The sequence below is a fragment of the Falco punctatus genome (assembly GCF_963210335.1).
Source record: "Falco punctatus genome assembly, chromosome: 6".
In the NCBI taxonomy this organism is placed as follows: Eukaryota; Metazoa; Chordata; class Aves; order Falconiformes; family Falconidae; genus Falco; species Falco punctatus.
In genome coordinates, this window is record NC_137585.1 from 53,352,978 (window position 1) to 53,377,961 (window position 24,984).

At 36.0% G+C, this 24,984-nt stretch overlaps 1 protein-coding gene and 1 long non-coding RNA gene across 2 annotated transcripts in view; one reads left to right on the top strand and one right to left on the bottom strand.

Moving 5' to 3' along the window:
* The window catches only part of LOC308065156, a 64,296-nt gene extending 41,908 nt beyond the window's left edge, over window positions 1–22,388 (bottom strand). Inside the window, exon 1 of the long non-coding RNA XR_013928686.1 lies at window positions 1–22,388. This exon is cut by the window's left edge and continues 26,206 nt beyond it. This is a non-coding gene — a long non-coding RNA (uncharacterized lncRNA).
* The window catches only part of SLC16A7 (solute carrier family 16 member 7), an 81,250-nt gene that overhangs the window by 30,037 nt on the left and 26,229 nt on the right, over window positions 1–24,984 (top strand). The window contains exon 2 of the mRNA XM_080390781.1: window positions 22,395–22,637. Within this exon, the coding sequence (XP_080246907.1) occupies window positions 22,424–22,637 (214 nt within the window). The 5' untranslated portion in view covers window positions 22,395–22,423. The remainder of the gene's footprint in view (window positions 1–22,394; window positions 22,638–24,984) is intronic.

The following is a 24,984-nucleotide window of genomic DNA, read 5'->3' on the forward strand; positions in this document are numbered from 1 at the left end:
CGGGTGACAATTGGTGTCTGTTCTTGAGGAGCATTTAATTTCTAACAGAAAAGTGTCCGAAGAGCAAGTTAACCTTAAGTTCATAGAAAAGCGGGTATTCATTAATTTCCTTATGTCACTAGGGAAATGTAGTTCTTTAGCTAAATATAAATTGCTCACCTCTCCTTATCTTTCCTTGCCTACTAATCATAATAGTGAAGAAGTTGAAACTGTCTTTCCTTGTCTGCCAATACTCAATGAAGAGCAATTAATTTTCTTCTCTCTCAGGTATCACTTTATCCACCTTTTTTTCTCTCCTTGGCTCTTTCTTGCACCTTTTTTCCCCTCTCTTCCTGTTCTTTCTCTTCCTTCATCAAAATACACACATTCACATTTTCCTTATGCAATCTAGGTACTATTAAAGCTGTTTTTCGAGATGCCACACAGCTTCTATTACCTGGTAATAGAAGCCATTGTCATTAAGAAGATGGATGTATTGGCTTTTTATTTGCGACATGAAATGTCCACATAAAGTACAGACTATCCTGATGCCTTTATGATGGCTGCTGGCCACATGATGGGGCATCAGACAAAACAGCATTGCTTGTCAATCTGGGAGTAATTTTAAACTGGTAAACTAGATCTTGGCCTTCGAGGTGTCTCAATCCAGTATCTCAAAATGGCAGGTAGGAGAGAGGCATACTTTCACATGAAGGTTTACTTCCACTATTTCTTCATTTCTTATGAGGACAGTATCTGAACTTGCTTTCAGATCATTGCTTATTTATTTATTCATGGTGAGTACTACAATTTCAGGAATATTTTGCCTCTGTAATGAACTGAAGAGAGGATTTTTCTTAGCGTGTAGCATGAGTCAGAAGCGCCTAGTGACAGACGTTTAGCCACTTCTTGATCTTTCCTTTTGTTGCACAGGATGAAGAGTACAAACGTGATTCTGCCTACTCAGAACTGAAAAGTTTTATCCAACATTAGAAGTGATAGATTTCCAGAAAATCCTCGTATATTCATAGACAATATTTCTGGCAGGAGATGTCAGAGAAAAATCTGACAGCATTAGAAGTTATAAAAATTACTTTGCATTACTTTAATACTGCCCCGAAGTTACCTGTTTTTATGTAAGCACTTTTTCTCATTTTTTTAATGCTCGATTTTATCTTTTAAACTTCTATTCTTTTTTTTATTCATTTTTATTTTCATCTTGATTTCTATTTTTTCCATTACATTCATACATTTATATATTAATAACTGGAAATGCCTTATCTATTTAAACAGGTATTGGGATAAAATGCAATTTTGCTTCATGGAAGTCTCAAAGACACATCCACCTTTTTCTGATTTTGATCATCCTAACATCTTTATGAACAGAGAACCCACTTTATTTCTTTCCTATGCCCTGTGAGGATGAAATCCATTAAAGATAATGGATTGATGCTATCATGATATAATAATCAAATATCGATGCATTCTTCTAGCCTAAAGCCTGCTGTAAAAATTCTCATTCCAGTGTCTAATATGTGCATACCTGTAATACTAATAACAATTATTTTAGCACAGAATTAGTGTAATGCACAGACTAACAAACAGTCATGGCAATACTTAGAAGAAAAACAGTAGGCCCAGCTTCAGGGAAGCAGTTATTTACTGTGACTTTCCTTTCAACATTTGTCACGTGTGATTTTCACAAGGTTTCTTTTATTACCCTATGCAGTTGCCATAATAACAGCATGTCTGTTGTTGGAAACCTCAGGCGGTATTTGTCACAAGCATGCCATGCAAGTAGGAAAATTGCACTTAAGCCTTGACATAATATGGCATGACTTGGTTCATTTATCTGGATTCAGCCAGCTGAGGGTAGTTCAGCATGCTACTCTGTTAGTATAAAATTTACTTCCTTGTCATTTTTGATGGATCATTAATTTTCCCTGTCAGGTAGTAGCAAAGGGTTTTGTAGTTTAAGTCCTGCAACAAGTTTGGTAGAATGTAGGGTTATTTCTGAGGTGTGTTATGTGGAATAAAACTAAAATATGGCTGGGTTTGTTTTGGTTTGGGTTTATTCCTTTTGACATAATTTCCAATGTTTGTCGCTGTGCTTTAGTTGCCTTGTTGCTCACATTTTATAAAATACTAGATATCATATGTGACATGCTTAAATTGGTTTTGCTACCTAGAAATCAGTGTCTTGGATATGAAATACTGTGATCCTGTTCTTCATTTGCATTGTCAAGGGGAAGTTTTGTATAATTCCTCAGAAAGGAAATTTTAGTTTTGAAATTGGAAAATGAATTGGACAGCATTTCTGCTTGATGAATTCTGAATGAATAGATAATTTGTAAATAAAATTATTTTGCCTTTCCTAAAAAAACCCAGATATAAATGCAAAAATAATTCTTTCTAAATGCTGTTTATTTTGTATATGACGAAGTGATGAAGAAAGGATGAATGATGGGAAATGGGATTGCCAAAAGCAAATTAAAACACAGCTGATAATATGAAATGTATAAATATTATCCAAACTATTAAAATAGGCAGAGGAAGGGTTAATCTGTGTATTTCATTGCAATGGGGTTATGCCTTAGTTCAGTACATCTAGAAGATATTTGTACCGTGATGTACAGGTCATTGTTTCTCATCTGGAAATCTTTTCAAGTCAGAATTTTAGCACTTTTTGCAATTATCCAGAAATCTCAGATATGTCTGTTGTTGGATGCACAGTGGTCTCCTATAGCTTGGTATCTGAGTCTTACTGCTTCTTTTTCATATAAAACCGATGTTCATATTCTGCCCAGAAAAATACCAGGCCTAGGCAGAATTAATCTAAATCTGGATATTGGACACATACATGGTCAAAGGTCTTTAAGCCTAAAGCTGCTGTAATGTGGAATCAGGTAATGGTGGGAGCTCTAAAAATGTGGATATTTGCTTTGAAAATACATTGAATTTTGTTAGTTGCTGCTTGACAAAATTGGTCAGTGCCATGGATACACAGAACTGGGTTCCTGTTGCCTTACACCTGTGTTACTTTGCACATTGTGTTTTCTGGTTTCTGAAAATTACTCTTTTTTTATCTTGACATGAGTTAATTACTCAGAAATTGAAACTCATGGAATAACTGGTCAATTTTAAGAATAATCCTTTCTGATTCATCATTTAAAGCTTAACTCTTGAAAGCTATTCTGTTTTCTGGAGCAGCTTTTTATTTATATGCATGCACAGGTGAGATAGATATGCTTCAAATAGAGCATGAGTCTGGAGAAGTACTTCTTAGGGTTTTAAAATCATATTGATTTCATTTGTTTACCTAATTCAATCAGTATCTTTTTCTTCAACTACTTTGTCATCAAAATTAACATCTCATATGGCTTTTGTCTCAGAGACATGTTGGGGATAAAACAAACCCAAAGCTCCAGTTTCAATAGATTTAAGTGTTGGACACTGCTATTAAAGGAATCTGTGAAAAGGTTTAAATAATTTGCGATCTGATTGTTCTAAGATAAAAACCAATTCTGCTGCTGTGTTTCTTTATTGCATCTGATCTTTGCTGTGCCAACACTACTCTGTTGGCCAGCAGTATTTTGGAAAAGGGGATCAAGCCCATGCATCTGTATTTTTTGCAGAAAATAATGAATCTGGTCATTGCAAAGAACAGTTGGAGTATGCTGGATGCCAGGAAACAAACTAAAGATTAAGAAAACAGTTACATTTTCTCCTAAAACTGGTGTTTATTCAGACCACTTGTTTAAGAAGGTATAAACTTAATTTTCCATGAAATTCTGTGTTGATAAATTCTATCAAATAAAACCCAGCAGTTGTGCCCCGTTCTACATTGCTTCCTAAATCTGTTGAATGATTTCATAGTTGAAAGTTGTTTGGTGCGGCAGTTCTTCTCCAGAAATTCTGTGGCATTCTGCACTGGTCAGCTGAGGCAAGAACAGCTCTTGGAAAAAGTGCTGCAGGGTGACAGCAAGCCACAAGCCACAAATAGCTTTTTTAAATGCCTGTTACTGTGCTATACTGTACAAAAGAAGATACCTTAATTATTTGTGGGAAAGCACAGAATTTTTGTCTGGCTTGACTAAGAAAAGAACAGAAATAAAGTGGCAGCTGAAAGACCACCGAGAGAAGCAAATGCAACTGAGAAGGGAGAGCCGAGTGCTTCTTTTCTAGGAGGTGCATGTGGTTATGCTCATTGCTGAGCCTGCCCACATTTCATTGCGTAATCCTTCCCACCTCCTTGCATGAATTAACTCAAAATATAGTAAGGCAGGGTCAATGAGGGTGAAGCCAAGCCTCTAGTCATGAGGCTAAAAGGTGACCTTGTTCTGCTGTGATGCCAAATACTCTGAAAACTCAGCAGAGTCCTGCGATATCCTGGAGTGTAAGCATAGATATTAAAGTGTTGGACAAATAAAAGAGTTTAAATAAGAGAAATGTGATGATACGGAAAGCAGAATGGATGAAAAATACAATTGAGGCTTAAAAAAATATTTTGGATGACATGTTAATGCCCCAGAATGCTTTCCTGTTTTGTTTATGGTGACTCTTTCTTTTTTTATGAGTAAATTCTACTTTGGCACAGAAAATATGCTAATCAGCTCCTCTTTCTGTGTCTTTTAACAAGCACTTGCTCATGCTTCAAAATACAAACAGGCAATAGCTTGGCTAGTGCTGAATGTGGGGACTTTGCATATATGATTTCAGCTAAGTAACGTATGTCACCCAAGTCAGCATTGATTTTAACTTTTCCAGTAAATCCTTACATTTTGGGATGAATGCTGGGTCCTTAATGGATTGTTTCTTTCATTTGTAAACAGTAAAAGGAAGAGGTTGTTGCTACATCATAATTTCAAATTTTCAAAATCATGATGTGTTTTTGCTGTAGAACTTGGACACTGTATTTCCACTTGGCCCCCTGAAGATGAGATATGTTGAATTCAGATTAACCAAAAAGATACATTTGCCTAAGAGAGAGAAATAATGGGGGATGAAATGTAGAGACTGTTGCTGTCATATAATCAAAAATTAAAACTGCTACTAGGCTTCATTCACTCTCAATTAAAAATGTGATTGGCATTGAAATTGCCAAGTTCATACTGAAGACAAAGGGGAAATTTTTTGCAATGTCTGAAACACTGGCTTTAATGTTTTGTGGTTTCTTATATCGATAAAAATTCTCATCTGAAGTGGTGACTTTAATGCTTTTTGTCTCTTTTTCAGCTAAAAAAAGATGGTATTTTTCAGCCTGCAAAATATATGCATCTATAAATCTTGAATGAGTGTACTAAATTAAATAAGAAACATACATTTAAAAATCTGAGGGGTTGTGTTGGTTTTTGTTTTTCTTTTTGAAAAAGAAAGTGAGAAAAATGTTTCTGAAATAGCCTTTTCCCCATTGTCTTCAGATTATGTGCATAAATAAACCTTTGATGCTTTTCCGTGAATATAGGAAAATAAATAAATAAATAATACTTTAGAAACGTTTTGCAATTTGGGATTCCCCACTATCACTCTCATTTGGGAAAGTTTTGTGCAGAGCCTAATTTTTTTGTCTGTCTGCTGTGATTGTTCCAGAGAAACTTCATGGTATCACAACACTCAGAACACAGAGATTCTACTGCCTACCTGCAAGTAGCCTGCCTGTTGTTTTTTAATCTTTGTACACCACTCTGGGGGCATGCCACAGTGAAGAGCACTTTAAAAATGCGGATATTTTAAATAGGTTTTGAGATTGGCTTGTGCAAAAGGCAGTTTTAAAGAGCAAAAATAATACAGTGTTAAAGACCTTACCATTGAGAAGCATACATATGCTCTCAGACTGAAGACTGAAAAAAGAAAGAAGCAGCTGATAGACAACATATTCTGCAAGAGTCCCACTCATCACTGAATTCCCTTATTGGACAAAATAAAGTCAACAAAACTATCATATATATGCACTTAAATGGCTGGAGAAAATGGTCTTGATAGCTGTTTGCATCAGAGATGTATTTGGACAGTTGTCGTTATCCCTCAATTCAATACAATAAAGTTTGGTACAGAAAGGAGTATAAGCTTCATATGTAAGCTTGATGTATAAGCTTCATACATACATGATAAGAAATACAAGCTTATATATAAATTTCAGAAATCAAAACCTCAAACAGCTGCTGTACGATAGTGAAGTCCCTTAAATTTCTTTTCCTAGTTGGAGTGCTAACAGTCTGTTTCTTAGCACGGTCAGAAATGCCCCAGCCCTGATTGTGCTGGAAGTTTGCTACCATTGGGGTCTATTGGGTAAATAACGTGAGATTATTTGATAGCTCTGAATTGTTTTACGTTTTTAGAGCTTACCTGGTCAATAGAGTGTCACACTGTTGGTTGTGTTAGGTGACACTGGCACTGCCTTTTCAGGCACTTGTCAATGATCAGAACATTACAAAATGTTCAGGTTTCTTTTTTATCCAAGAAGATTCTAGCCAGCATCTTTGCCATTTCAGGAGAGTACTTCAGTTGTGAGACGTTCAAGAGGACATTGTCATTTCATCTTGATAAAATTGTTCTGGTTTGGGCATGATAATCACATATTCTTTGGCTGCTGAAAATGCAAGTACTACCAAAATTTAGCCTCAGGTGGATATGTAGACTTCAGATTTTCCTGCAGTGACTGTCTTTCCACTACAGGCATGTTAGAAACCTGTAACCAGCAACCAGTTTGCAAAGCTCTTGAGCTAAATGTTTTGTTTGAAATAAAAATGGATGTATGCATTTCTTAGACTCTTTGTTGAACTGGCACATGAAAGGCTTCCCTAAAATTGCAAGAAAAGTTTGATGCAGAGTGAGAGAATGGGTCCAGATCACCTGAAGCCCAAATCATTGCCTTGACTGGAAGACTATGCTTCCATGTCATGCACGGAGTTAAAAATAGTCAGGTGTATACTTAGTATTATTGGTATGCTCATATGATAAATATAGATAATGAAAAAAACATCATTAGGATGAAAGACTAAATATAGTAGAATCTACTAAAAACAAGAAATTGCAAAAAAGGAGGAATTAAATGTGTCAATCAACTTGACCCATACCAATCAACTCATACTGCACTGGAAGTATGCCCCAGGGTGAAAGAGCTAATAGTGTACACCTTGAAAGACTTAATACATCTCTCTGCTTCATGTTTCCTGTCTTGGGTACAGCAACCTGTTTGTAAAACATCATACTTCAGAACGGCTGTTTATTTTTCACATTACTCAGCATTGACATCCAGAAGAAACAACAATCTACAACCAATTATTATATTTAAATTTATCCGTATGTTTTATTCTTCTGTGAAGTGTAATATCCTGGAATGCACATTATAATACTATTTTGGATAGTGCTTTGTTGATGAAATGTATTTTTCTTTGTAATTGATAAGGATAAAGACATCATCTCAAATTATATAGTAGCTAGTTTATGTCAGTCCCATGGTGCAAATATGCCCTAGAGCCATCTTTCCTTTGCTTAAATAAACAGTTTATTTCAAGTGATTTATTGGCAATTAACAATGGGTTTGCAGTTACTTGGCAGCAAAAGGTAGAGTAATGTTACATTATTTTACAACAGAGCAGGTATGTATAATACATTAGAGCAAATAAGCCAGTACTTTGCTCTGTTAACAGACAAATAATTTTCTTAAAGTAAGGTGTAGCTATGCATAACTTCATCATAAAGACTTGTGTATAGTGTATGTGAAATACGTAACTAAGTTATTTTTTCCTTACATAATTATGGAGGAGGCACAAGTACAACTTTATCTGGCTCATGTCAATCTCATTGCTATCCTTTAGTCATTTTCATGATTTTGAATGATTTTTTGACTTTATATAATGATTCACAAAGGCTGTTGTCTTATTTCACTTTCTTACGTTTTTAGAGATAGATACTGTTTGTAAAGAATTTTCTTTCAGACCATGTTAGCTTTTAAATAACTATGCTTTTGCTAATTTAAAAAAATTGAATTTTAGAGTTGTATGAAATTATTTGTCTAATGAACCTTGGAGGTGTTCCTCATGCAGAAGCCAAAAATACAGTGAATTTCAGTGAGTGATATAAGAGCTTTGAAGAGGGTGAACGTGGGTGATTCAAGGCTCAGGTAATGGTCAGAATAACCTTTTACAACACTTAATTAAAAGCAACCCATGGCAATGAAATGTGCAGATAGATATAATATATTTTTCAATAGGTTGGCTTTTATTTCTTGATCTTTAAAGAAATAAAGATAAACAGAAGCATTTACAAAAGCACAATTTATATTAGATGACCCAGCCAGTGATCTGAAATATATGTGCAATGCATTAAGTGATGAGTAATAACTCAGTCTTATCCTTGAGTCTACCAAAGTGTTGCTTTAATATGTTTTACATGTAATTTTATCCTACATGCCTCAAAGGATTTGAGTGCTTTTTTTTCTATATTGTAGAAGGCATGCAGCTTTATTTGACAAGACTGGTGGTTTGTTTATGTTTTCTTTTCTTACAGTGCTTCTGGTCACAATTTTGATCAAATTCTCTTACTAAGAACTATATTGTATCTCTGTGTTTGGCTGCTCTAATAGTGCAAATTCAGTATAACCAAACAAGTATACTGAGTGCAGAGCTTCAATCTGTTTATTTTATACCTGAGAACAATTCAAGAATTACAGTACCTGTTCTATTTAAAAGAGGTTTACTCTTTTTTTTTTTTTTTTTCCTTTGTGGGACTGATTTTTTGTGGCAGTTTTCCAGCTCAGAATTAATTGTAAAATCCAAATGAAGTTTGAGGGAGGTTTTTTTGTTTGGTTGGTTGGGGTTTTTTTTATTTATTTATTTGATTTTCTACTTCAGGGAGCACTCATGCTTAAATTTGCAGAAGATAGATACATAGTAGTTAGACTTCATAATCTTAAAAGTTTTTTTCCAATCTAGATGATTCTATGATAAAAATCCACTTGTTAGAAACCACTACTAGTTCAAATGTGGGGTGTGAGTGTCAAAAGTACATAAAAGTTTGCTATCACTCAAAATAATTTGCATTCTATTGTATTGCTTTTCTTCTGTTATACTGAATTGGCAGATTGTAATGTATGGAATCCCCACCATGTCTCTTCCAGAAATATGACCGAAGTAGTGTACATTAGTAAATATTTTATTCATTTACATACAGAGTTTGTACATCATCTTTGCATTACTATGTTGGTTTTGTTTAAATAATTGTAAAAAAATCGTGTGAACGAACATGTGAAAAACTCCTACAACAGCCTTACTTAGGGATGGTGCTGGAAAAGGTTTGTACTTTATTTTGATTGATGGAAAATTAACACTACTTTGTGTTAATTTTCCATTTTAAGTATGCACAGCTATCATAGGTAATAATAATAGCTATTTTGTAATGCATATACACTGCAAATGTATGCGTGACTTTATAGAATGCAGCTCACCCTACAAGGCAGGTTCAGGTCTGATGCATAACAGAGAGAAGCTAGAGCCAATTGAAAAATTCGTAAGTAGCCAGAACTAGACGACATCTCATGCGCTCTTCCTCAAAGTCCTATTTTTGTTTTGCAAAGAGGATGAGTCATAGCTTTACTAATTTTGAAGATGAAAACAGCGCTATTTGCTTCATCCTTTTGCACTCTGATATTTGCTCAGGAATTCTGAACAGGTATATTCTGTTACTGTCCTTTTTTCACTCCCTAAAAATTCAGTGTTTATCAGTGCTGCATCTTTTAACAGTCAGCTTATTTCTGCAGGGGCCAATCACACATTTCCCCATAAAAGGCAAAAGAAAAATTCAGTGCATTAAAATTTTATTTCATAGGTACTACTACCTACATACATTGTACCATTTTCTGAGGTGCACAGGCACAGAAACTCAATTTAGGTATACTTTTCCATCCTGTGCTGCTTTTGTCATGTAAATGGTGTGGTAAGTGTATGCGGCATTTTACAGACATAGTTTTTGAATCTGTAAGTTATACTAGGGAGAAGAGAAAGAAACAACCCATGCTCTTTCATGACATGAAAGCCATACAGATTTATTTGGATTTAGGGCAGAGTTTGTTTCACCTAACCTTTGTCTTTCAGTGTAACCATTTTGTTGACTGAAGAGGTGAATCTCACCCTACATAACTTACAGGGGGGAAAAAAACCAACAAACAAAACCTCAATTACATGTTTAATATACAAAATGCAAAATATCATGAAAAGGGAATAATAATATTAAGATTGAACAGAACAGAGATTTTGTGCTTGAATCAGATTAAAAGAAGTACAACCTCCCCTCGGGAACACCTAGCAGTACATCCAGAAATATTTTGAGAGATCCATGAAATATTGAGAAGTGTGTTTGGAGAAAAATCTGTAAAGAAAAAAAAAATGCTTACTTAAATCTCGTCCTCCCAGAGGGTGGTTGTTGTTTCATCTGCAGCTATTGACTGAGAAAGGATCTAGCTAAATGACAACTAGAAATACGGATTTGTAGCTCAAATCCATCTAAGCTCCTTTGAAGTCAGTTGGGCTGTATGTGAAAGTAAAAGTCTATGTATAGGAAGTGTATGCAAAGTCTATGCGTACCTATGGATAGGCAGAATAACAGTTTAAGACTTCAGCAGAAATAAGTAAGAGATGTCTTTAATGGTCTTTAAAAAACATAAATTCCAGGGTTGGGTAGTTTGTACACAAAGGAAAGAAGTATTGTCTTGAAGACTGAGAGAGTAATCTTCAGTGGACTATAATGCTTTTAGGCTCTGAATCCTAGAATTGTGTCACTTTCTCAAGGAAAAAACCTCGAGATTTAAAAAACTCCACTGCCACTTCCTTGTCTTGTTATCAAGACAAAATTAATAGATATGTGGACTGTGCTGCTCACATTTTTACACATTATCAACAATTTTACATGGAGAAAGTTCGGCTAACTCTTTGTTTTATGTGTAGGTTGGCCTTCAGCAGAAATCATGTAACAACCAAATGTGTCTATGTATCTGCTTTTCACAAGAAAAAGCACAAGTCAGTTTTTTGCCTCTGAACTGATTAAACTTTTGTCCTGAAAGGGTCAATAGAGTCTTTCCTTAGACTGATGCACTCATTGTCCTACATTTGATATGGCTTGTTCTTGATTTATTAAGATTCCAGGTAAATATGATTTAACTAGTCTCTTTGGTGAATATTTTTACTCTGCCCTTTTGCTAATTGGAAGCATGGAAATACCACAGAGATCTTTATATTTCTTGTCTTACTTGCTATGTATTTTGTGCTGTTGAAAATGTACTGTTTCCATTGCAGCTATTACAGTGAAATTTTGAGGATTTGAATTATTTTGATCTAGATTCTCAATAATGAGAATAATGAGTGTTATGTTATCTCAGTTCACAAGAGAACAACCTGAAGTGTAAAGATTTCATGTGATGATACAGAAATGTAAAAGCTAATGCTCATGAGACTGTTTAATTTTGTGTGGTTTTGGCAAAGAAGGGTCACATCCTTTGGTACATGGGATGCGTTTTACATATATCAACAAAAATGCATCTTGTGGATTTTTTAGGTTGCTTTTGAGTAATCACCATATTCTCTGTCAAAAATGAGTAATTTACCAGCTAAAACAGATCTGTTGCAATAGCAAGTTCATATCGTGTGATTAGCTGGCTACTGCACTCCAGGAATTCAGTTTTCTGCTTTTTGGGTCTGCAACCCCAACAGTGGCCTGTTCGGATCACCCATTTGTAGTAAGAAAATTACTTCCTCTTGTCTTAGTGTCTGAAAGGAGCACTTTCATGACGGGCTAAAATAGCTGGTAAGTTCTGGTGAAAAGGCTCATGTTCCGGAAGGCTTATGTTTCCCACTGTGATCTGTGGAAATGGAAGCTATAGAAGATAAATACAGTGCTGGGATTAAATAGAAAATCTATAATGGGAGCTTCAAATATGGAAAATAGGAAACAAATATGGGAAAAACTGGATTTCTAGATTCTTCAGAAATTCCTGATGTCAGGATGAGGGGGAAGTGGTTCCAGAATTATGTACCACTTCTCTTGCATCCTTCAGTGGCTGGTCTTCAACTCTTGGAGTGTATTGACAAGCACTAAACAGCTTTTCAGTGCCACCATGCCAGAGCAGAACCACAGGCTTTATGCATATATTCTAGATTTTCTATGGGGATTTAGTAAATGGCAGAATAGAAAAGTTGCAAATGAATCACCTAGGAAGAATATGATTTTTATTAACCTCTTGATGAATTCTAACACTTGTTGCAAATTAATCAAAGATTGTTTTAGCTCTAGCATTGTAGAACTATACTTTGGGAGGTAACAGCAGTGTGTTGTACTCTTTGGGTGTTGTGTACTGTGTTAGGAACAGACAAGAGAGGTTTTTTGATCTCCCCATGTCGAATTTCTCACAATGGGTGGAGGGGTACACATCAGAATTTGATTAAACCATCGTGGTCTTTAAAGTTGTTTTGTATATAGATATCAGCAGGTCACCTCATTAACACTTGGACAAAGTACATAGTAAGTTTGTAATTAAACATCCTCTTCCTTCCCATGGAAATCAAATACAATCATAGCTTCTTCCTTCCCTGTATTTGTTTATGCTAAAACATTGTCATTGCCTAAATTATATTAGTTTTGGTACCTACTTCAAATGAATTTTTTATCATCATGTTCCAGACTGGACAAATAATCATCATACATGTACTTATTTTATGTAGCACAATGCCATGGTACCCAACTAGAGCTAAGCTGCCTCAATAGGATACTGAGCAAACAGCTATTCTGCTCCTACTAGCCGTGTTAACCATCAAGAGACGGCATGAGTATCTGCGTAGTATTACATTGTACCATGTAAAAGTATACCTCCCTCATTTCTTTACCAGTGTGCTCAAAGTTATGGGCTGTCAAATAAGAGTAGACCTTTTACCATCATTTACCAGCACAAATACCAGCATAACAAAGACTGAAAGGTGAATGCGCTGGACATAGCTGTTTAATGCTAGGTGGTTAGAGATGTTACCTTTCCCTGTACAGTATTCAAGGTGCTATTAAAATCTATTTCTCTACTTAAGAAATGGGAAGTGCATCTTCAAGGACGGCCCCTGCATGGGGCATGGGGCAGATATGCTCACACAAGCACCAAGCTGGCATATCTGCATGATTATCTATCTGCCTGGAATTGGAGACAGCTGGAGCTAATAGCATAGCTTACTGTCATGTTTTGCTTTTTCAGACCCATGGGTATCACTGGTCATGAGATTAATAAAATAAAAATTAATGTCTCCAGCTTGAGAAGACTGTCAGGTAGACAATGTGAGAAAAATGTCGGTATTTTTAGAATTCTTCCACTTTGTTTTCTAAAGCCAATGATTCAGTTCTAAAAAATATTTTTTTTAAATGTATAAAAAGTTTTCATCTCTGTTAAATTCTGTTAAGGTGGATGAAGTTATTTTCCTTCCTTCCTTCCTTCCTTCCTTCCTTTTTTCTTTCTTTCTTTTTTTTGTTTGTTTGTTCTTTCATTCTCTCGTTCTTTCTCTCTTCTGACCTTATATATTTTAGTAGTTCTGGAAGGACTTCTTGACTACTTTATCTTTTAGCTATATTGTGCTTGGAATCCATGACTCATATTTTAACTTTCACTGGCAGAAAGAGCTCACACATCAAGCCTTTACGGGGCACAGCTGTATCAATTGGAATGTACAGTTTGAATTATCTGTATGTTTTTAATTTTATTTTATACAAATAGATGGCTTGCTTTCTGTACTCTCACACAACTTTAAAAATCTACATTAATCATATAGCTTCTTACTTATGATGTAAATCTTGAGAAGTTTTTTAGACTGAATACCTATAATTGAGGAAACTATTCTGGCTTTTCCAAGATACATTGGTTCCTGAGTAATTTCTTTTAAAAGCTCTCTTCCTCATTATAAGTTTTAGTGATTCTGCTTATTTCCTTTTTGCCTTATTTATGTAATTTTCTATATAGTACATAAGTTAACTGGAGCTTTGCTAACAGATGACTTATAAATTAATTCAGTTTCCCAGTTCACACTTCTAAAAGTGTCTATGTCATCAGAAGTCTTCCTAACTTTTTCCATTTTATTAATAATATAGAAAATATTTCTTAAACTAGTAACAATTTCCAAACAGGCAAGAATAAATGAAATGTGAAGCCTGTATAGCTTTTGCAGTCTGGATTTATTTTCCAGCCTTGGCCTGCTATGTGTTTCCTGTCATATGCTTTTAGGAACAGAATCCAGATCAGTTTACTTTCTATTACATAATCAAAGTAGTTGTCACTGAGACTTAAGCATTAGTAACTATTTCCACCCGTGGGAGTCATGTGCTGCATGAGAATAGAAGAAAAATATTTTCCCAGTATGTGTGAGATGATGCTTCCAGGCCAAGATTTAGGCGAGGTATAGGACATATACAGAAAGTACACTGGGCCTTTCACACTACTACAATAATATTGAAGTAGAGAGGAGAGCCAGGGGTTGGATTCTGATCTCCAGAGCACAGAGTAACTTCTGATGAAGTTTACAGAAATCAATGTCAGCAGAATTTGAATTGGAATCTGTTGCATCTTCATAATGTCAAGTATTAAGCTAATAGATGGATGTGAATATTATCTTAAGCAGTAAATGAATTAAATATTACCTGTTCCAAATTGTATGTTTATGTAAAAAGATACAGATTTTGTTTTTGAAAAACTTAAGAAATAGCACAGCCTAAGAACAGACTAGCTTTTCCCATCATCGATTTTTTTTTTCTTTTTCTGCAGCTAAGTATTGAGGGAATGATATTACAATGAATATCTGTTATTACTGATAATGGAAAATCTGCTACTTCAGAAAGATTATGCTATTTATTTTTCAAGCAATGTGCAGCAGCTGTGCAGACAACTCCATTAATACTGACTTGAAACCTTAGTTCTTCCACACATAAAGTATTACAAAGAAGTTATAAATCCACATCTTCCAAACATCAGAACTCTTAAAAATATGTATCAAACATACAGCTCCAGATCTTTAAGACTTCTGTTATTCTGAATATTCTTTTTTATAACATTCACTCAATGTGGATTTTAAAGATAAGTGTTGTGATGTACTGAAAAGGCTTACATTACCAAAAATGGTTCAAAATTGGTCTATACGAAGTTAAAATAGTAATCTTATACAACAGATTGTAAAGCTGGTAACTACCATGGTTAAATATGAGGGAGTGGCACTAAAATTTAAAGGATGGTACAATTGGTTAGAAATTAATTAATAAGTGGATCAATATTCTTGCAGTGTGGGGAACCACCACTTCAAGTTATAAAGGACAGGTTTAGCTGAGCTTATTAAAAGTAATTCTTTAATGGCAGAACAAAGTTTTGGGTTGGGATTTTTTGAAAGGTTGATTAGTTTGATGGTTTATTTTTTTCCAGGCATTCAGATTTTTTTATGAATCTCAATCAACTAATTGTTAAAACTGATTATATCTTCAGACTGGTTGGCTAGCATTTTCAATTTAGCCATCAACATTTGATTTCAGTGCACTTCAGTGTGGGTGGAGTGCCACACTCTTTAGACTAGATACTGTATTGACTGCTTTTTTTTAAGTAATTAAAACAGAATTGCAGTCACTTTGGTTGGAATTCATTTCACTTAACTTTAGTCCTCTAGGCATTTAGTCATCCAGAGTAAGCCAGTCATTTAGGTCTCCCTTAAAATCAATGAAAAAGGTAGTAACAGAAGACATGATGAATGGAAGTCCAAGCCATGACTGTGATTATGAATACAGGTTATGGTTTCCCAGGAGAATGTGGCAGCACAACACATGACATTAAAAAAAACAAACAAAAAAAACCAACCCACACCCCCCCCAACTCCAATGAGTTATAAACACTGCATTACTAATAGTTTTGACAAGTTACTACTCACTACTGACTCAGCAGTCCTCTGATTACAATGATGTAACCATTCCAAGATAGTTTAAATGTAATTTTTTTTCAGATGGGTGTTCCAGTTCTGTGAAAACCTGGCTTTAGTGATAGTAATTTTAGTAATAGCTTTTGGCCTCAACCTCTATTTAAACTATGATGAAATAGGGCCTTAGTGTGAATGGGATTTTAATTACAGTGTCACAGCATAATTTTAAAGTTTTTGCTTTTTATAGGGCAATATTTTACAGGGCTCACTTCTGTCTCTAATCTTGTTTTGAGTCCTCAAACAGGAAAAGGAATTACGTGACATATGCCCTTATTCCAGTCTTCTTGGTAAAAGTGAATTAGACCTTTCATTATTCCCACAGCCACCAGGAACTTACATCTGGAGTCATCCTGGTTTAACTCAGCAAGGTGTCTTTGCTTTTACATCCAGTTGTCTGCTCAGCTGATGCTGTTAGTAAGAATCGGCCTGTTACAATGCCAGATCCTAGGAAGAAAAGTTACTGGGATTGTTCATTTATTTTATGTGTGCCTTTCCCTCCCTTGTGCTTCCCTCCATGGAGCCCGCCTCTGCCAGCCTCCTAGGCATTTGGAGGAATGATATTAATATGCTTGCTTTGGATGTGTGAGGGGCTATTACTTTCTCACACTGCCTTCAAGCACATACTTGTCTTGTTACAGCTTCAGTGGGAGGACAAGTATACTACGATATTGATTCTTAACTGTAAATTATGGATGGGTTGAATAGCTCCATATTTGTTTCATAGATGTGAATATTTGGAATTAGTTCCTTCACCCTCTCTTCTTCTCTTCAAGAAAAAAAAAAGTTTGTTTTTTTCCTATAAGATGCAGCTTTATACTGAAAATACCTGTAATGGTATATTTTAATATTGTTTGATACTGAACTATTAACGACTGAAGTGAAGTAGGTTTTAAAATAAAGAAAGGCTGGTGAATTATTTTTTTTTTAATAGTTGCCTAGACTTTTAGCAAAAATAGTAAATCCTAACGTAAGCCCCATAAATATCACTTAATATAATAGACTATAAATATAATTTATGTTATTGTTGCATAGACCTCTGAGAAACATTCACAGACATGGCCCTTTGATTCAAGACTGTTAGAGAAACTTCACAAAACCCAGCAGCTTTCTAAAATGCCAGGTAGCCTGGGCACATTTTAGCAGTTTTGGTCTCACACAGGGTGTTTTTGTCCTGCAGGTTAGACCCTAGTGGAAAAAAAGCAATAAAGTCAGATTCCGAGTGTATCTTTCATCTACCTGGATTTTATTTATTGCATACCCCTCAGTCTCTGGATATAGATATGCAGACAAAATGGAGAGTGTTTTCCTCTTCCAGGACAATTAGCCATTTCTTTAAGGCTGGGCACCACAGCTCATTAGGAGCTATGTTGCCTCTGGAACTGAGTAGAGCTAAAAGCAGACAACAGGCTCTCTTGATCCCTTCAGTCAGAGTCTTTCCTCATCCTCCCTTTTGCCATAAAAAAATCCCAAGTCAGAACAAAACTTCTCACAGAACTAACAATATTTTTTTTTCTTCAAATACTGAATATTGCTCACAAGATAATAACAATAGCTTGTAGGAGTTGGTGAGGCAATGCCATTTGATGATACACAGTATTCTGCCATGCTGCTTGGAATTCATTAAAAATCTGTTGATAAAAATAGAAAATTGGTTTTTTTGCAGCTTTTAAGCAAGGATCGTTTACAAGAGTATAATTCCTATATAACTCATTGTTTGCTGATGCTACCACAATGTTGTTGATTTCAAATATAGCAAAGTTAGAGCAGCTGACTATTCCAACCTGTAAAGCAAACTTTGTACCCAACCCATACTCCTAGCTCAAGCATTAAGCTATACAATTAATCAGCATTTGCTACTTAATGAGCTTCTAAAACACACATGTCCTTAAAAATCTCAGTCATAACTCACAGCTTACTTGGACATAAGTCCACATCTCAGCTCTGCTGCTGAATTGGGACACAACTTAGGTTGCTTAGCCTGTTACTATATTTGTTTCCCATGTCTGAAAGTGGATGACACTTCTTAGACACCCCACAGGGATAAGACTGAATTTGCTCAAGTTTGCAAAGCTTTTTGTGGTTCTTGGCTTACTATGCGGAACTGGAATGTGGCACACACATGCCAAATAGTCCTACAGCAACTGGGGACAGATTTTTCACATACCAGCTCTTTTACTCTGGGACAAATGGCTGCTGAGTCAAGTGGTGATGGGGCACATTGAGGACAAGGCTGATAAAATGTAAGCAGGAAAGCAAACAGTTACTTTAATGTTGCAGAAAAACAAAACTAAAACTCCCAGTAAAATCACTCTCTGTAAACAAGAGAACAACATAACCCCTTCTCAGAAGACTTTGACAAGCTGTTGTATTGATAGCTGATTCTGGCAGCTGCAACTGCAGAATATTAATGAAGCATTGGTACAAGAGCAGTCTGAACAGGTTGATTATGACTGACTGAAGTCTACAGTGCATGATATCAAGATACATTATTTGTCTGTAGCATTTGCTCTTAGTTTGACCTTGTTGCTTGCTTGCTTGCTGCATTTTTCTTTTTCTTTGTTCCCCTTTTTTTCTTCCTTTCCCTTCCTTCCTCCCTCCCTTTCTCTCTTTCGTTCACTAGTTCTCATTTGCCTAATTAAATTCAAATGTGCTGAGACCTAGATAAGAAAAAACGTTACATATCAGATGTTTTAAAAGTGTCCTCTTGCTCTGTTTCTCTCCTATTATTCGTTAGTAGGCACATGCAGCACTTACTACAGTAAGCTATGTTCTTGTTCACTGCTTACATAAATGGGATGTATACAGGGGAACTAGAAGGAGCTTAGGAGAAAATCCCTGTGCACAGTCTGACTGAGGGTATAGAGAGACTGAGAAACCTCTCTGTATCTTATCGAGAGAAAGGAGATTGATGGCTTCACCCAGGATGCGCTTCAGTCACTGTTCCCCGGGTGCTTCCCTGGGCAGAGGGCAGGCAGTATTCCTCACCCACTGCTTGCCTATAGAAGCATAGGTATGAGTGGTGCTGGCTTGCCAGCTTTAAACACATGATGAAATTTTGTGTGACTGACTGAAAACACTGGTGGTGACCTTAATTTACTCAAGTGATGCTTTTTTCATTTTTGACTGGTACCATGTCCTTTAGATGAGCATCACACACACCTGCTTTTTATGCCTTCTGCCATATTTCTTTGTATTCTTCACAGTCCATAATAAGCTCTGAGAGCTCTGAAGTGGCATTTTGCTTGTCACTGCCATTCCTCCCTCTTCTGCCTCTTCTTCTCTTGTCAACAATTATATCCACTCATCTAAAATGCTGTTTTATTTTGGTTGCTAATGGATTTTGCACTAGTCTGTATACTGCCTATGCGACCCAAATCTGAACTAGTTAGGCTTAGAGTAGAGCTAGGTCTATTAAAATGTGCTAGACTGCTTTAGAAGGAGTTCAGTTTCAGTGATATTAAGTGCAGATTTTATAGGAGAAAGTTGATTTAGCTCAGGAGCAGGTAGGGGATGTTTGAGATACTAGATTTAATATTCCTGAAAAAAATGAATACTTTATTCTTCATGGTGCAAATGTATTTTTTTTTTTTTTTTTTCCTTTTCACCTTTTGTTTATCTGGCACTAAAATTGGCTCTCATGATCATAAAGGAACATCAGGGAAGCTATTATTAACTCTACCCTGTGGGATAAACAGGAGGTGTGAGATACAGTGATCCAGGCTCTTTGTGCCAGTGTCGTGTCTAGTGTAGGTTAGCAGACAGGGCCAGGCAGTGGGCTTTGCACAATGTGCCTCTAGGCTGGGGCACAGGAGCAGCCGGTGCCCCTTTGGCCATCTCCTGAATGCCCCCTTATTTTACTTGAAGATTTTGAAGGGAGGAAAGCACTAAACTGTCAGAGTCTGTTCTGCTGCCCTAAAAGGGCAGATATAATGCGTTCTTTCCAAAGCACCGACGCCTTAGGAATTCAGGAATATTCAGCATTCGTCTGATTTAAGGTGGTGACATTGATTTTCAAAGTGGTTGTATGTTATTTTTAGGTTAAGGAGTGCTTCCTCAATAAACTGATAATCCCTTTCCATTTCTGTGGAGAGCAATGCCTTGATGTCCTGTGGCATTACTAAAATTTATAATAGAGGTAGAAATGATGTCATATGAATATGAAATATGTAAACAAATATGCTGAAACCTTTGAAGTGTAAGAAAACAATAGTTAACGGGGGGGGGTTAGTAAATAACCAAAACTTTTCTCAGTTGAGTAGAACAAGAGCTTTCTGGGACAGATAGCAAATTCTCTTGTTTACTGTCATTAAATTCACAGAAATAGAGTTCTGCTTTTCTTGCCAATTTGGGGCTTTTTTGCTGTTGAAAGCAATTGATAATCACTATGTGTGTTACAAGTTACAGTGAGCTTTCTGAAATACTTTTCCTTGTAATGAATCCTGATTCAGTAAAACCAAACTGGTATTATCTGCTTTGCCAAAGTTAAGTCTTAGGCAACCAGAATTGGCTCTACCTGTCCAACTTTTAGCGGCAGACTCGGGTTTTCCTCACTTGTGTATTTAAGTGGATTAATACTAAGACGAGACTAGGATAAGTAGAAACAAAGTACATGACAGAGGTTCTTTCTGGACATGCATATATAAAGAGATGGATATGCTCTGTGTACCGAGCAATAGGTATGTATTGCTGCCAGCAGCAAATTTGTATGATATGATGCAGAAGTCAAACTACCTGGGTTTTTGCAACCTTGCATAGAAGCCAGATATTATAGTGGCTGATTTATCTTCCCCCTGGAGGTCTGCCAATATCAGGGTGATGTCTACAATCAGCTTCACTGAAGTGGAGAATCAAAAGTATGGTGGGTTTCTATTACAGGACTAGCCTAGCGATAGATAATCTTAAAAGGAACGCTTTGCTAGTTTTGTGGCATGTATTACACACAGTGCTGCATGGTGTTTACCCTGAAAGTGCTCCAGGCACTATCCCGAGAGATTAATATAAGGTGACACAGTTTGGGTTTTAGTTTTTGTTAAGATAATCATATCACTCCCACTGCTAATGCAGTTTGCTGCAAGAAATTGGAGTATGCCGTATGTGGCATGGAAGAAATCACATAGGAACTTGCTGGTAATCATAAGTGTAACAGCAACCTGCACACCATTATCATCCACAGCTTTTGATACTGGTATGGCAGGAGACCTATCAAGAGTAATAGCTGCCTAAATGCCCAAGAAAGAAACAGGGAGGAAAGAGGACTTTTCAGTTCATGCTGTCTGTGTAGGCGGGAAGAAAGCACAGTGGACTCCAAATCTGCATTTGACAATAAAGGGACTTGATAGTGCAAAAATCTCAGAATTACAAAATAGATTCTAGCTACTACATGTTTTCTAAATAGGTTATGCGAAGTGTAGAAAGCTTAAGATGTTACACATCAGGATAATAATAACTATATGAAATTTATTTCAGGCCTTAGGAGTTTTACATGTATTTACCTATGCTTTCTTCCACTGCCTGAGTGTGTTGATTGCACCTCTTGGAAATGCTATAAGATACCACTCTGTTGGCATCTGTTATGGTAAATTCTAAATTAGAGAGTAGCTGCGGAAAGTTCATGAGGTTATTAGTGGAAGACTTCCTGATGTCTTCTGACATGTGGAAACAGAGCAAAAATAGTACCATCAAGCTCCACCTTGTTCCTGCAGGTAATATCAATATCAACTAATGTGAAGATGAAAATTTTAAAACTAGGAGTGCAATATGGAGTTTTAATATTTTCTATTTTTTATAATGGATACACAGGAAATTTTAAATCTATTTAGAACCCACTTTTTTGATGTTCTCATGAGATAAGCAAGATTTATGAACAATGGTCAAAAGTTGAATACTGACAGCATATGATAAAAAACCTGTGTAATGCATTTATTCCTTGCTGTTGTTGCTGATGATTTTCCTGAAGTACAGATAAATCCTGCTAACACAATGGCATTATCACATTAGTGGTAATTTACTATAAGTTTTTTTCATTGGTTCATGTAAGTTCAACTTCCAGGCTTTTGTGTTGTTTTTTTTTTTTTTTTTTTTTTTTCATTTGATTCCTGTGCTAAACCCACACTGTAGATAGTAGAGTTATGTAAATTAGCCCACACAAAAATGTCACTTTCCAGTAAGTGACTAATTGCAAACACAACTTTAGTGACTGCAAATTGTAACAGTTGCCACATACTGAACAGGATATTGCAAATATTCTTGTGACAAGTTTTATTGCAGAACAGATTTTGCTTCTAAACACAGGTACTTGTGTTCTGCGGTCCCATGAAAGCAGGAAATTGGTCTTTGCTTTGCGGATTCTTTAGAATCCCTGCAGATCATGACTGAATACTGTAATTTGATAAAGAAAAAAGGAAAACTGTTTGAAACTTTGTTTCTTCTCTTCTTTTTCAGCCTGGTTGGAGACGAGACAGAGACCAAAAATGCCACCAGCATCAGCAGCACCACAGTACCCGCCTCCAGATGGAGGCTGGGGATGGGTTGTGGTCTTTGGGGCTTTTATTTCCATTGGGTTTTCCTATGCATTCCCCAAAGCCATCACAGTATTCTTCAAAGAAATACAAGAAATCTTCCACACATCATATAGTGAGATAGCTTGGATATCATCGATAATGTTGGCTGTCATGTATGCAGGAGGTAAGACATTTGTGAAATTTGGAAATATCATAGTTTGGGGGTTTTTATGGTCTTAAAGCATTTCAGGTTAATGACTACCTGATTTTATCATTATTACCTGAAGAATTTACCAAAATACATGCTTCATTTTGTATTATACTTTATCAGAGATTACTGGTATCCACTTCATCGTTAATGCACCATTTACTTTCTCTTTCAAAATATTTTGTATTATTTCCTTTTTCTTTTCCCCTTAGGGCCTTTTATTTGTTTCTCTACCTAATTCTATTTTGCAAATTTGCCCTAAATTCAGTTTCTGACAGTCACATTTTCCAACAAAGCAATGACTAAGTAACTTTTTCTGGGACTGGGGTATGTTTGCTCAGTTTCCACTGTCTCAGTGAGATCTCTCAGTAGGTCAGATGATGGATAAACACAGAAAATTATTACAGCAGTGAAGGTTCATTAGTCAGGCATAGGTAAGCCTCTGTAGACAGGGGGTTTATATCTCGTCCCTGTTTGCTCTAAATTAAAATCCTACTTTCCATTTAGGCCAAAAGCCATGTTTCATACATGCCATCTGTATGACAGCTAAAATACAATCTTATTCTTAGGACTGAAATGAACGGTGAACATAAATTCTCTGATACCTTTTTTCTTGTGAGCATGTAAATAAAGAACAAGACAGATGAAAAAGGATTTTAAAGTATAAACCCATCCTTAAGTACTAAGTGTCAAACCTGCTTTGGCAGGTTTTGTGTCTATCAGCCTCAAAGACTAACTGTTAAATTCTGCTTAATTCCTTCATTCTTTCAGATATATTTTTTTTTTTTTTTTTAAGTATTGGTGGGAGCTAGCTACTACTTTGGCAAAACACTTTTTTCAGGCAGTCCAGAGGTCCAAAAAAGAGGTTATATCAGGCAATAGATCTGGTGTTGCCCTGTCTTTGGATCTTATGAGGTAATCAATTAGAGCATCTCAGACTGTTTGCAATGATGGAGCAATTAAATGCTCCATATATATTGAATATTTATATGTATGTATGTATATGTACCTAAGTATAGATATATATACATAGGAACTGAAAACATTGTGCCAGTAGCACACTGAGATTCAGTATCTTTAATCACTGAAGAGCATCACTCCAGTATTTTTCAGAAGTGATATCTGTGTGATAGTAAAGTATGGTATTATCAGGTATAAACAACCTATTGAAGGAAGCATGGAGTCTTATTTTTAGCATGGTATTTTTTTATCTCTGATTTCAACCTACCTAAGTTTCAACACCTGAATGACCCTAACTCCTTTCAGTCAGGGAAGATAGGTAGATGCCTACAGAGAGGAATTCAGGCTACCTGAGTTGCTCTAAATACCTGTGTTTCCTCTCTGACTATAAAAATGAACCTGCAGCCAGCATAGCATTAGCATAAGCACCTCAGGTAAATATTTTTCAGTTAATGGGATGGAAAAATAGATCCTTTCTTCAAATGCTGACAGAGACAGGACCTTATAAAGTCATCTTGACAAGTGGTGTCAACATCAACAAAAGCTTGCTGTTCAGACATTTTGATCCCATTTTTATTCATATACTAGTAGAGAATCATAAATTATTCATAGATTAGTATAGAATTATAAAGGATTTTATAGGACCAGCAACAAAACCCAAGTCATTCACCAAAATTCACCAGGTGAAGAAGTAACTTGAACTAAAGGAATCAAAAAGAACAGGTATATCCCGTCACTCAGGTTCCCTCTAATGTAATCACTTCTTTAGGATACATCAGCATTTGCACTGTGGAGTGTACCTGTGTAACCGTGGAGGCCCGTGAACAAGCACTGGACCCATGCAGAAGAAGGGAAAGGCACAGGAGTTTGTTTCTGCTTTCCCTGTGCTGTGGCTTTTGACCTGGACTCTTTTTCACCACATTTTGTAATCGGAACTAAATTTTTTAAGGGTAGATTTGCATTATAGCACAGGTGCTGTTCTTTTGTTTTAACCTTTGAATTACATTTAATTTATGCCATTTCTGTCATCTCAGAGCTCACTCATGTTTTATTAACAGTACAGGTGCAAATCATGGGACATTTAGCTGTGGTCATTTTTACCTGTGAGGTTTAATATTCCAACTTTTCATGTAAAATATTCAGTATTTCTGCCTTTTCTCTGATACTTCTTTTACTGTTTTGAGTACTAGCATACTAACTTCACCTGGACATCAACATTAAACATTATAAAATGGTTTACTAATCATTCTGCTAACACCTACCTCAGTCACTATGAAGTTTATCAGCACAGGAACAGTAGACCAGGTTGTTTGGATATCTTGTTACAGACTTGTGGTTTTAAAATGCTAAGAATGACAAGCCT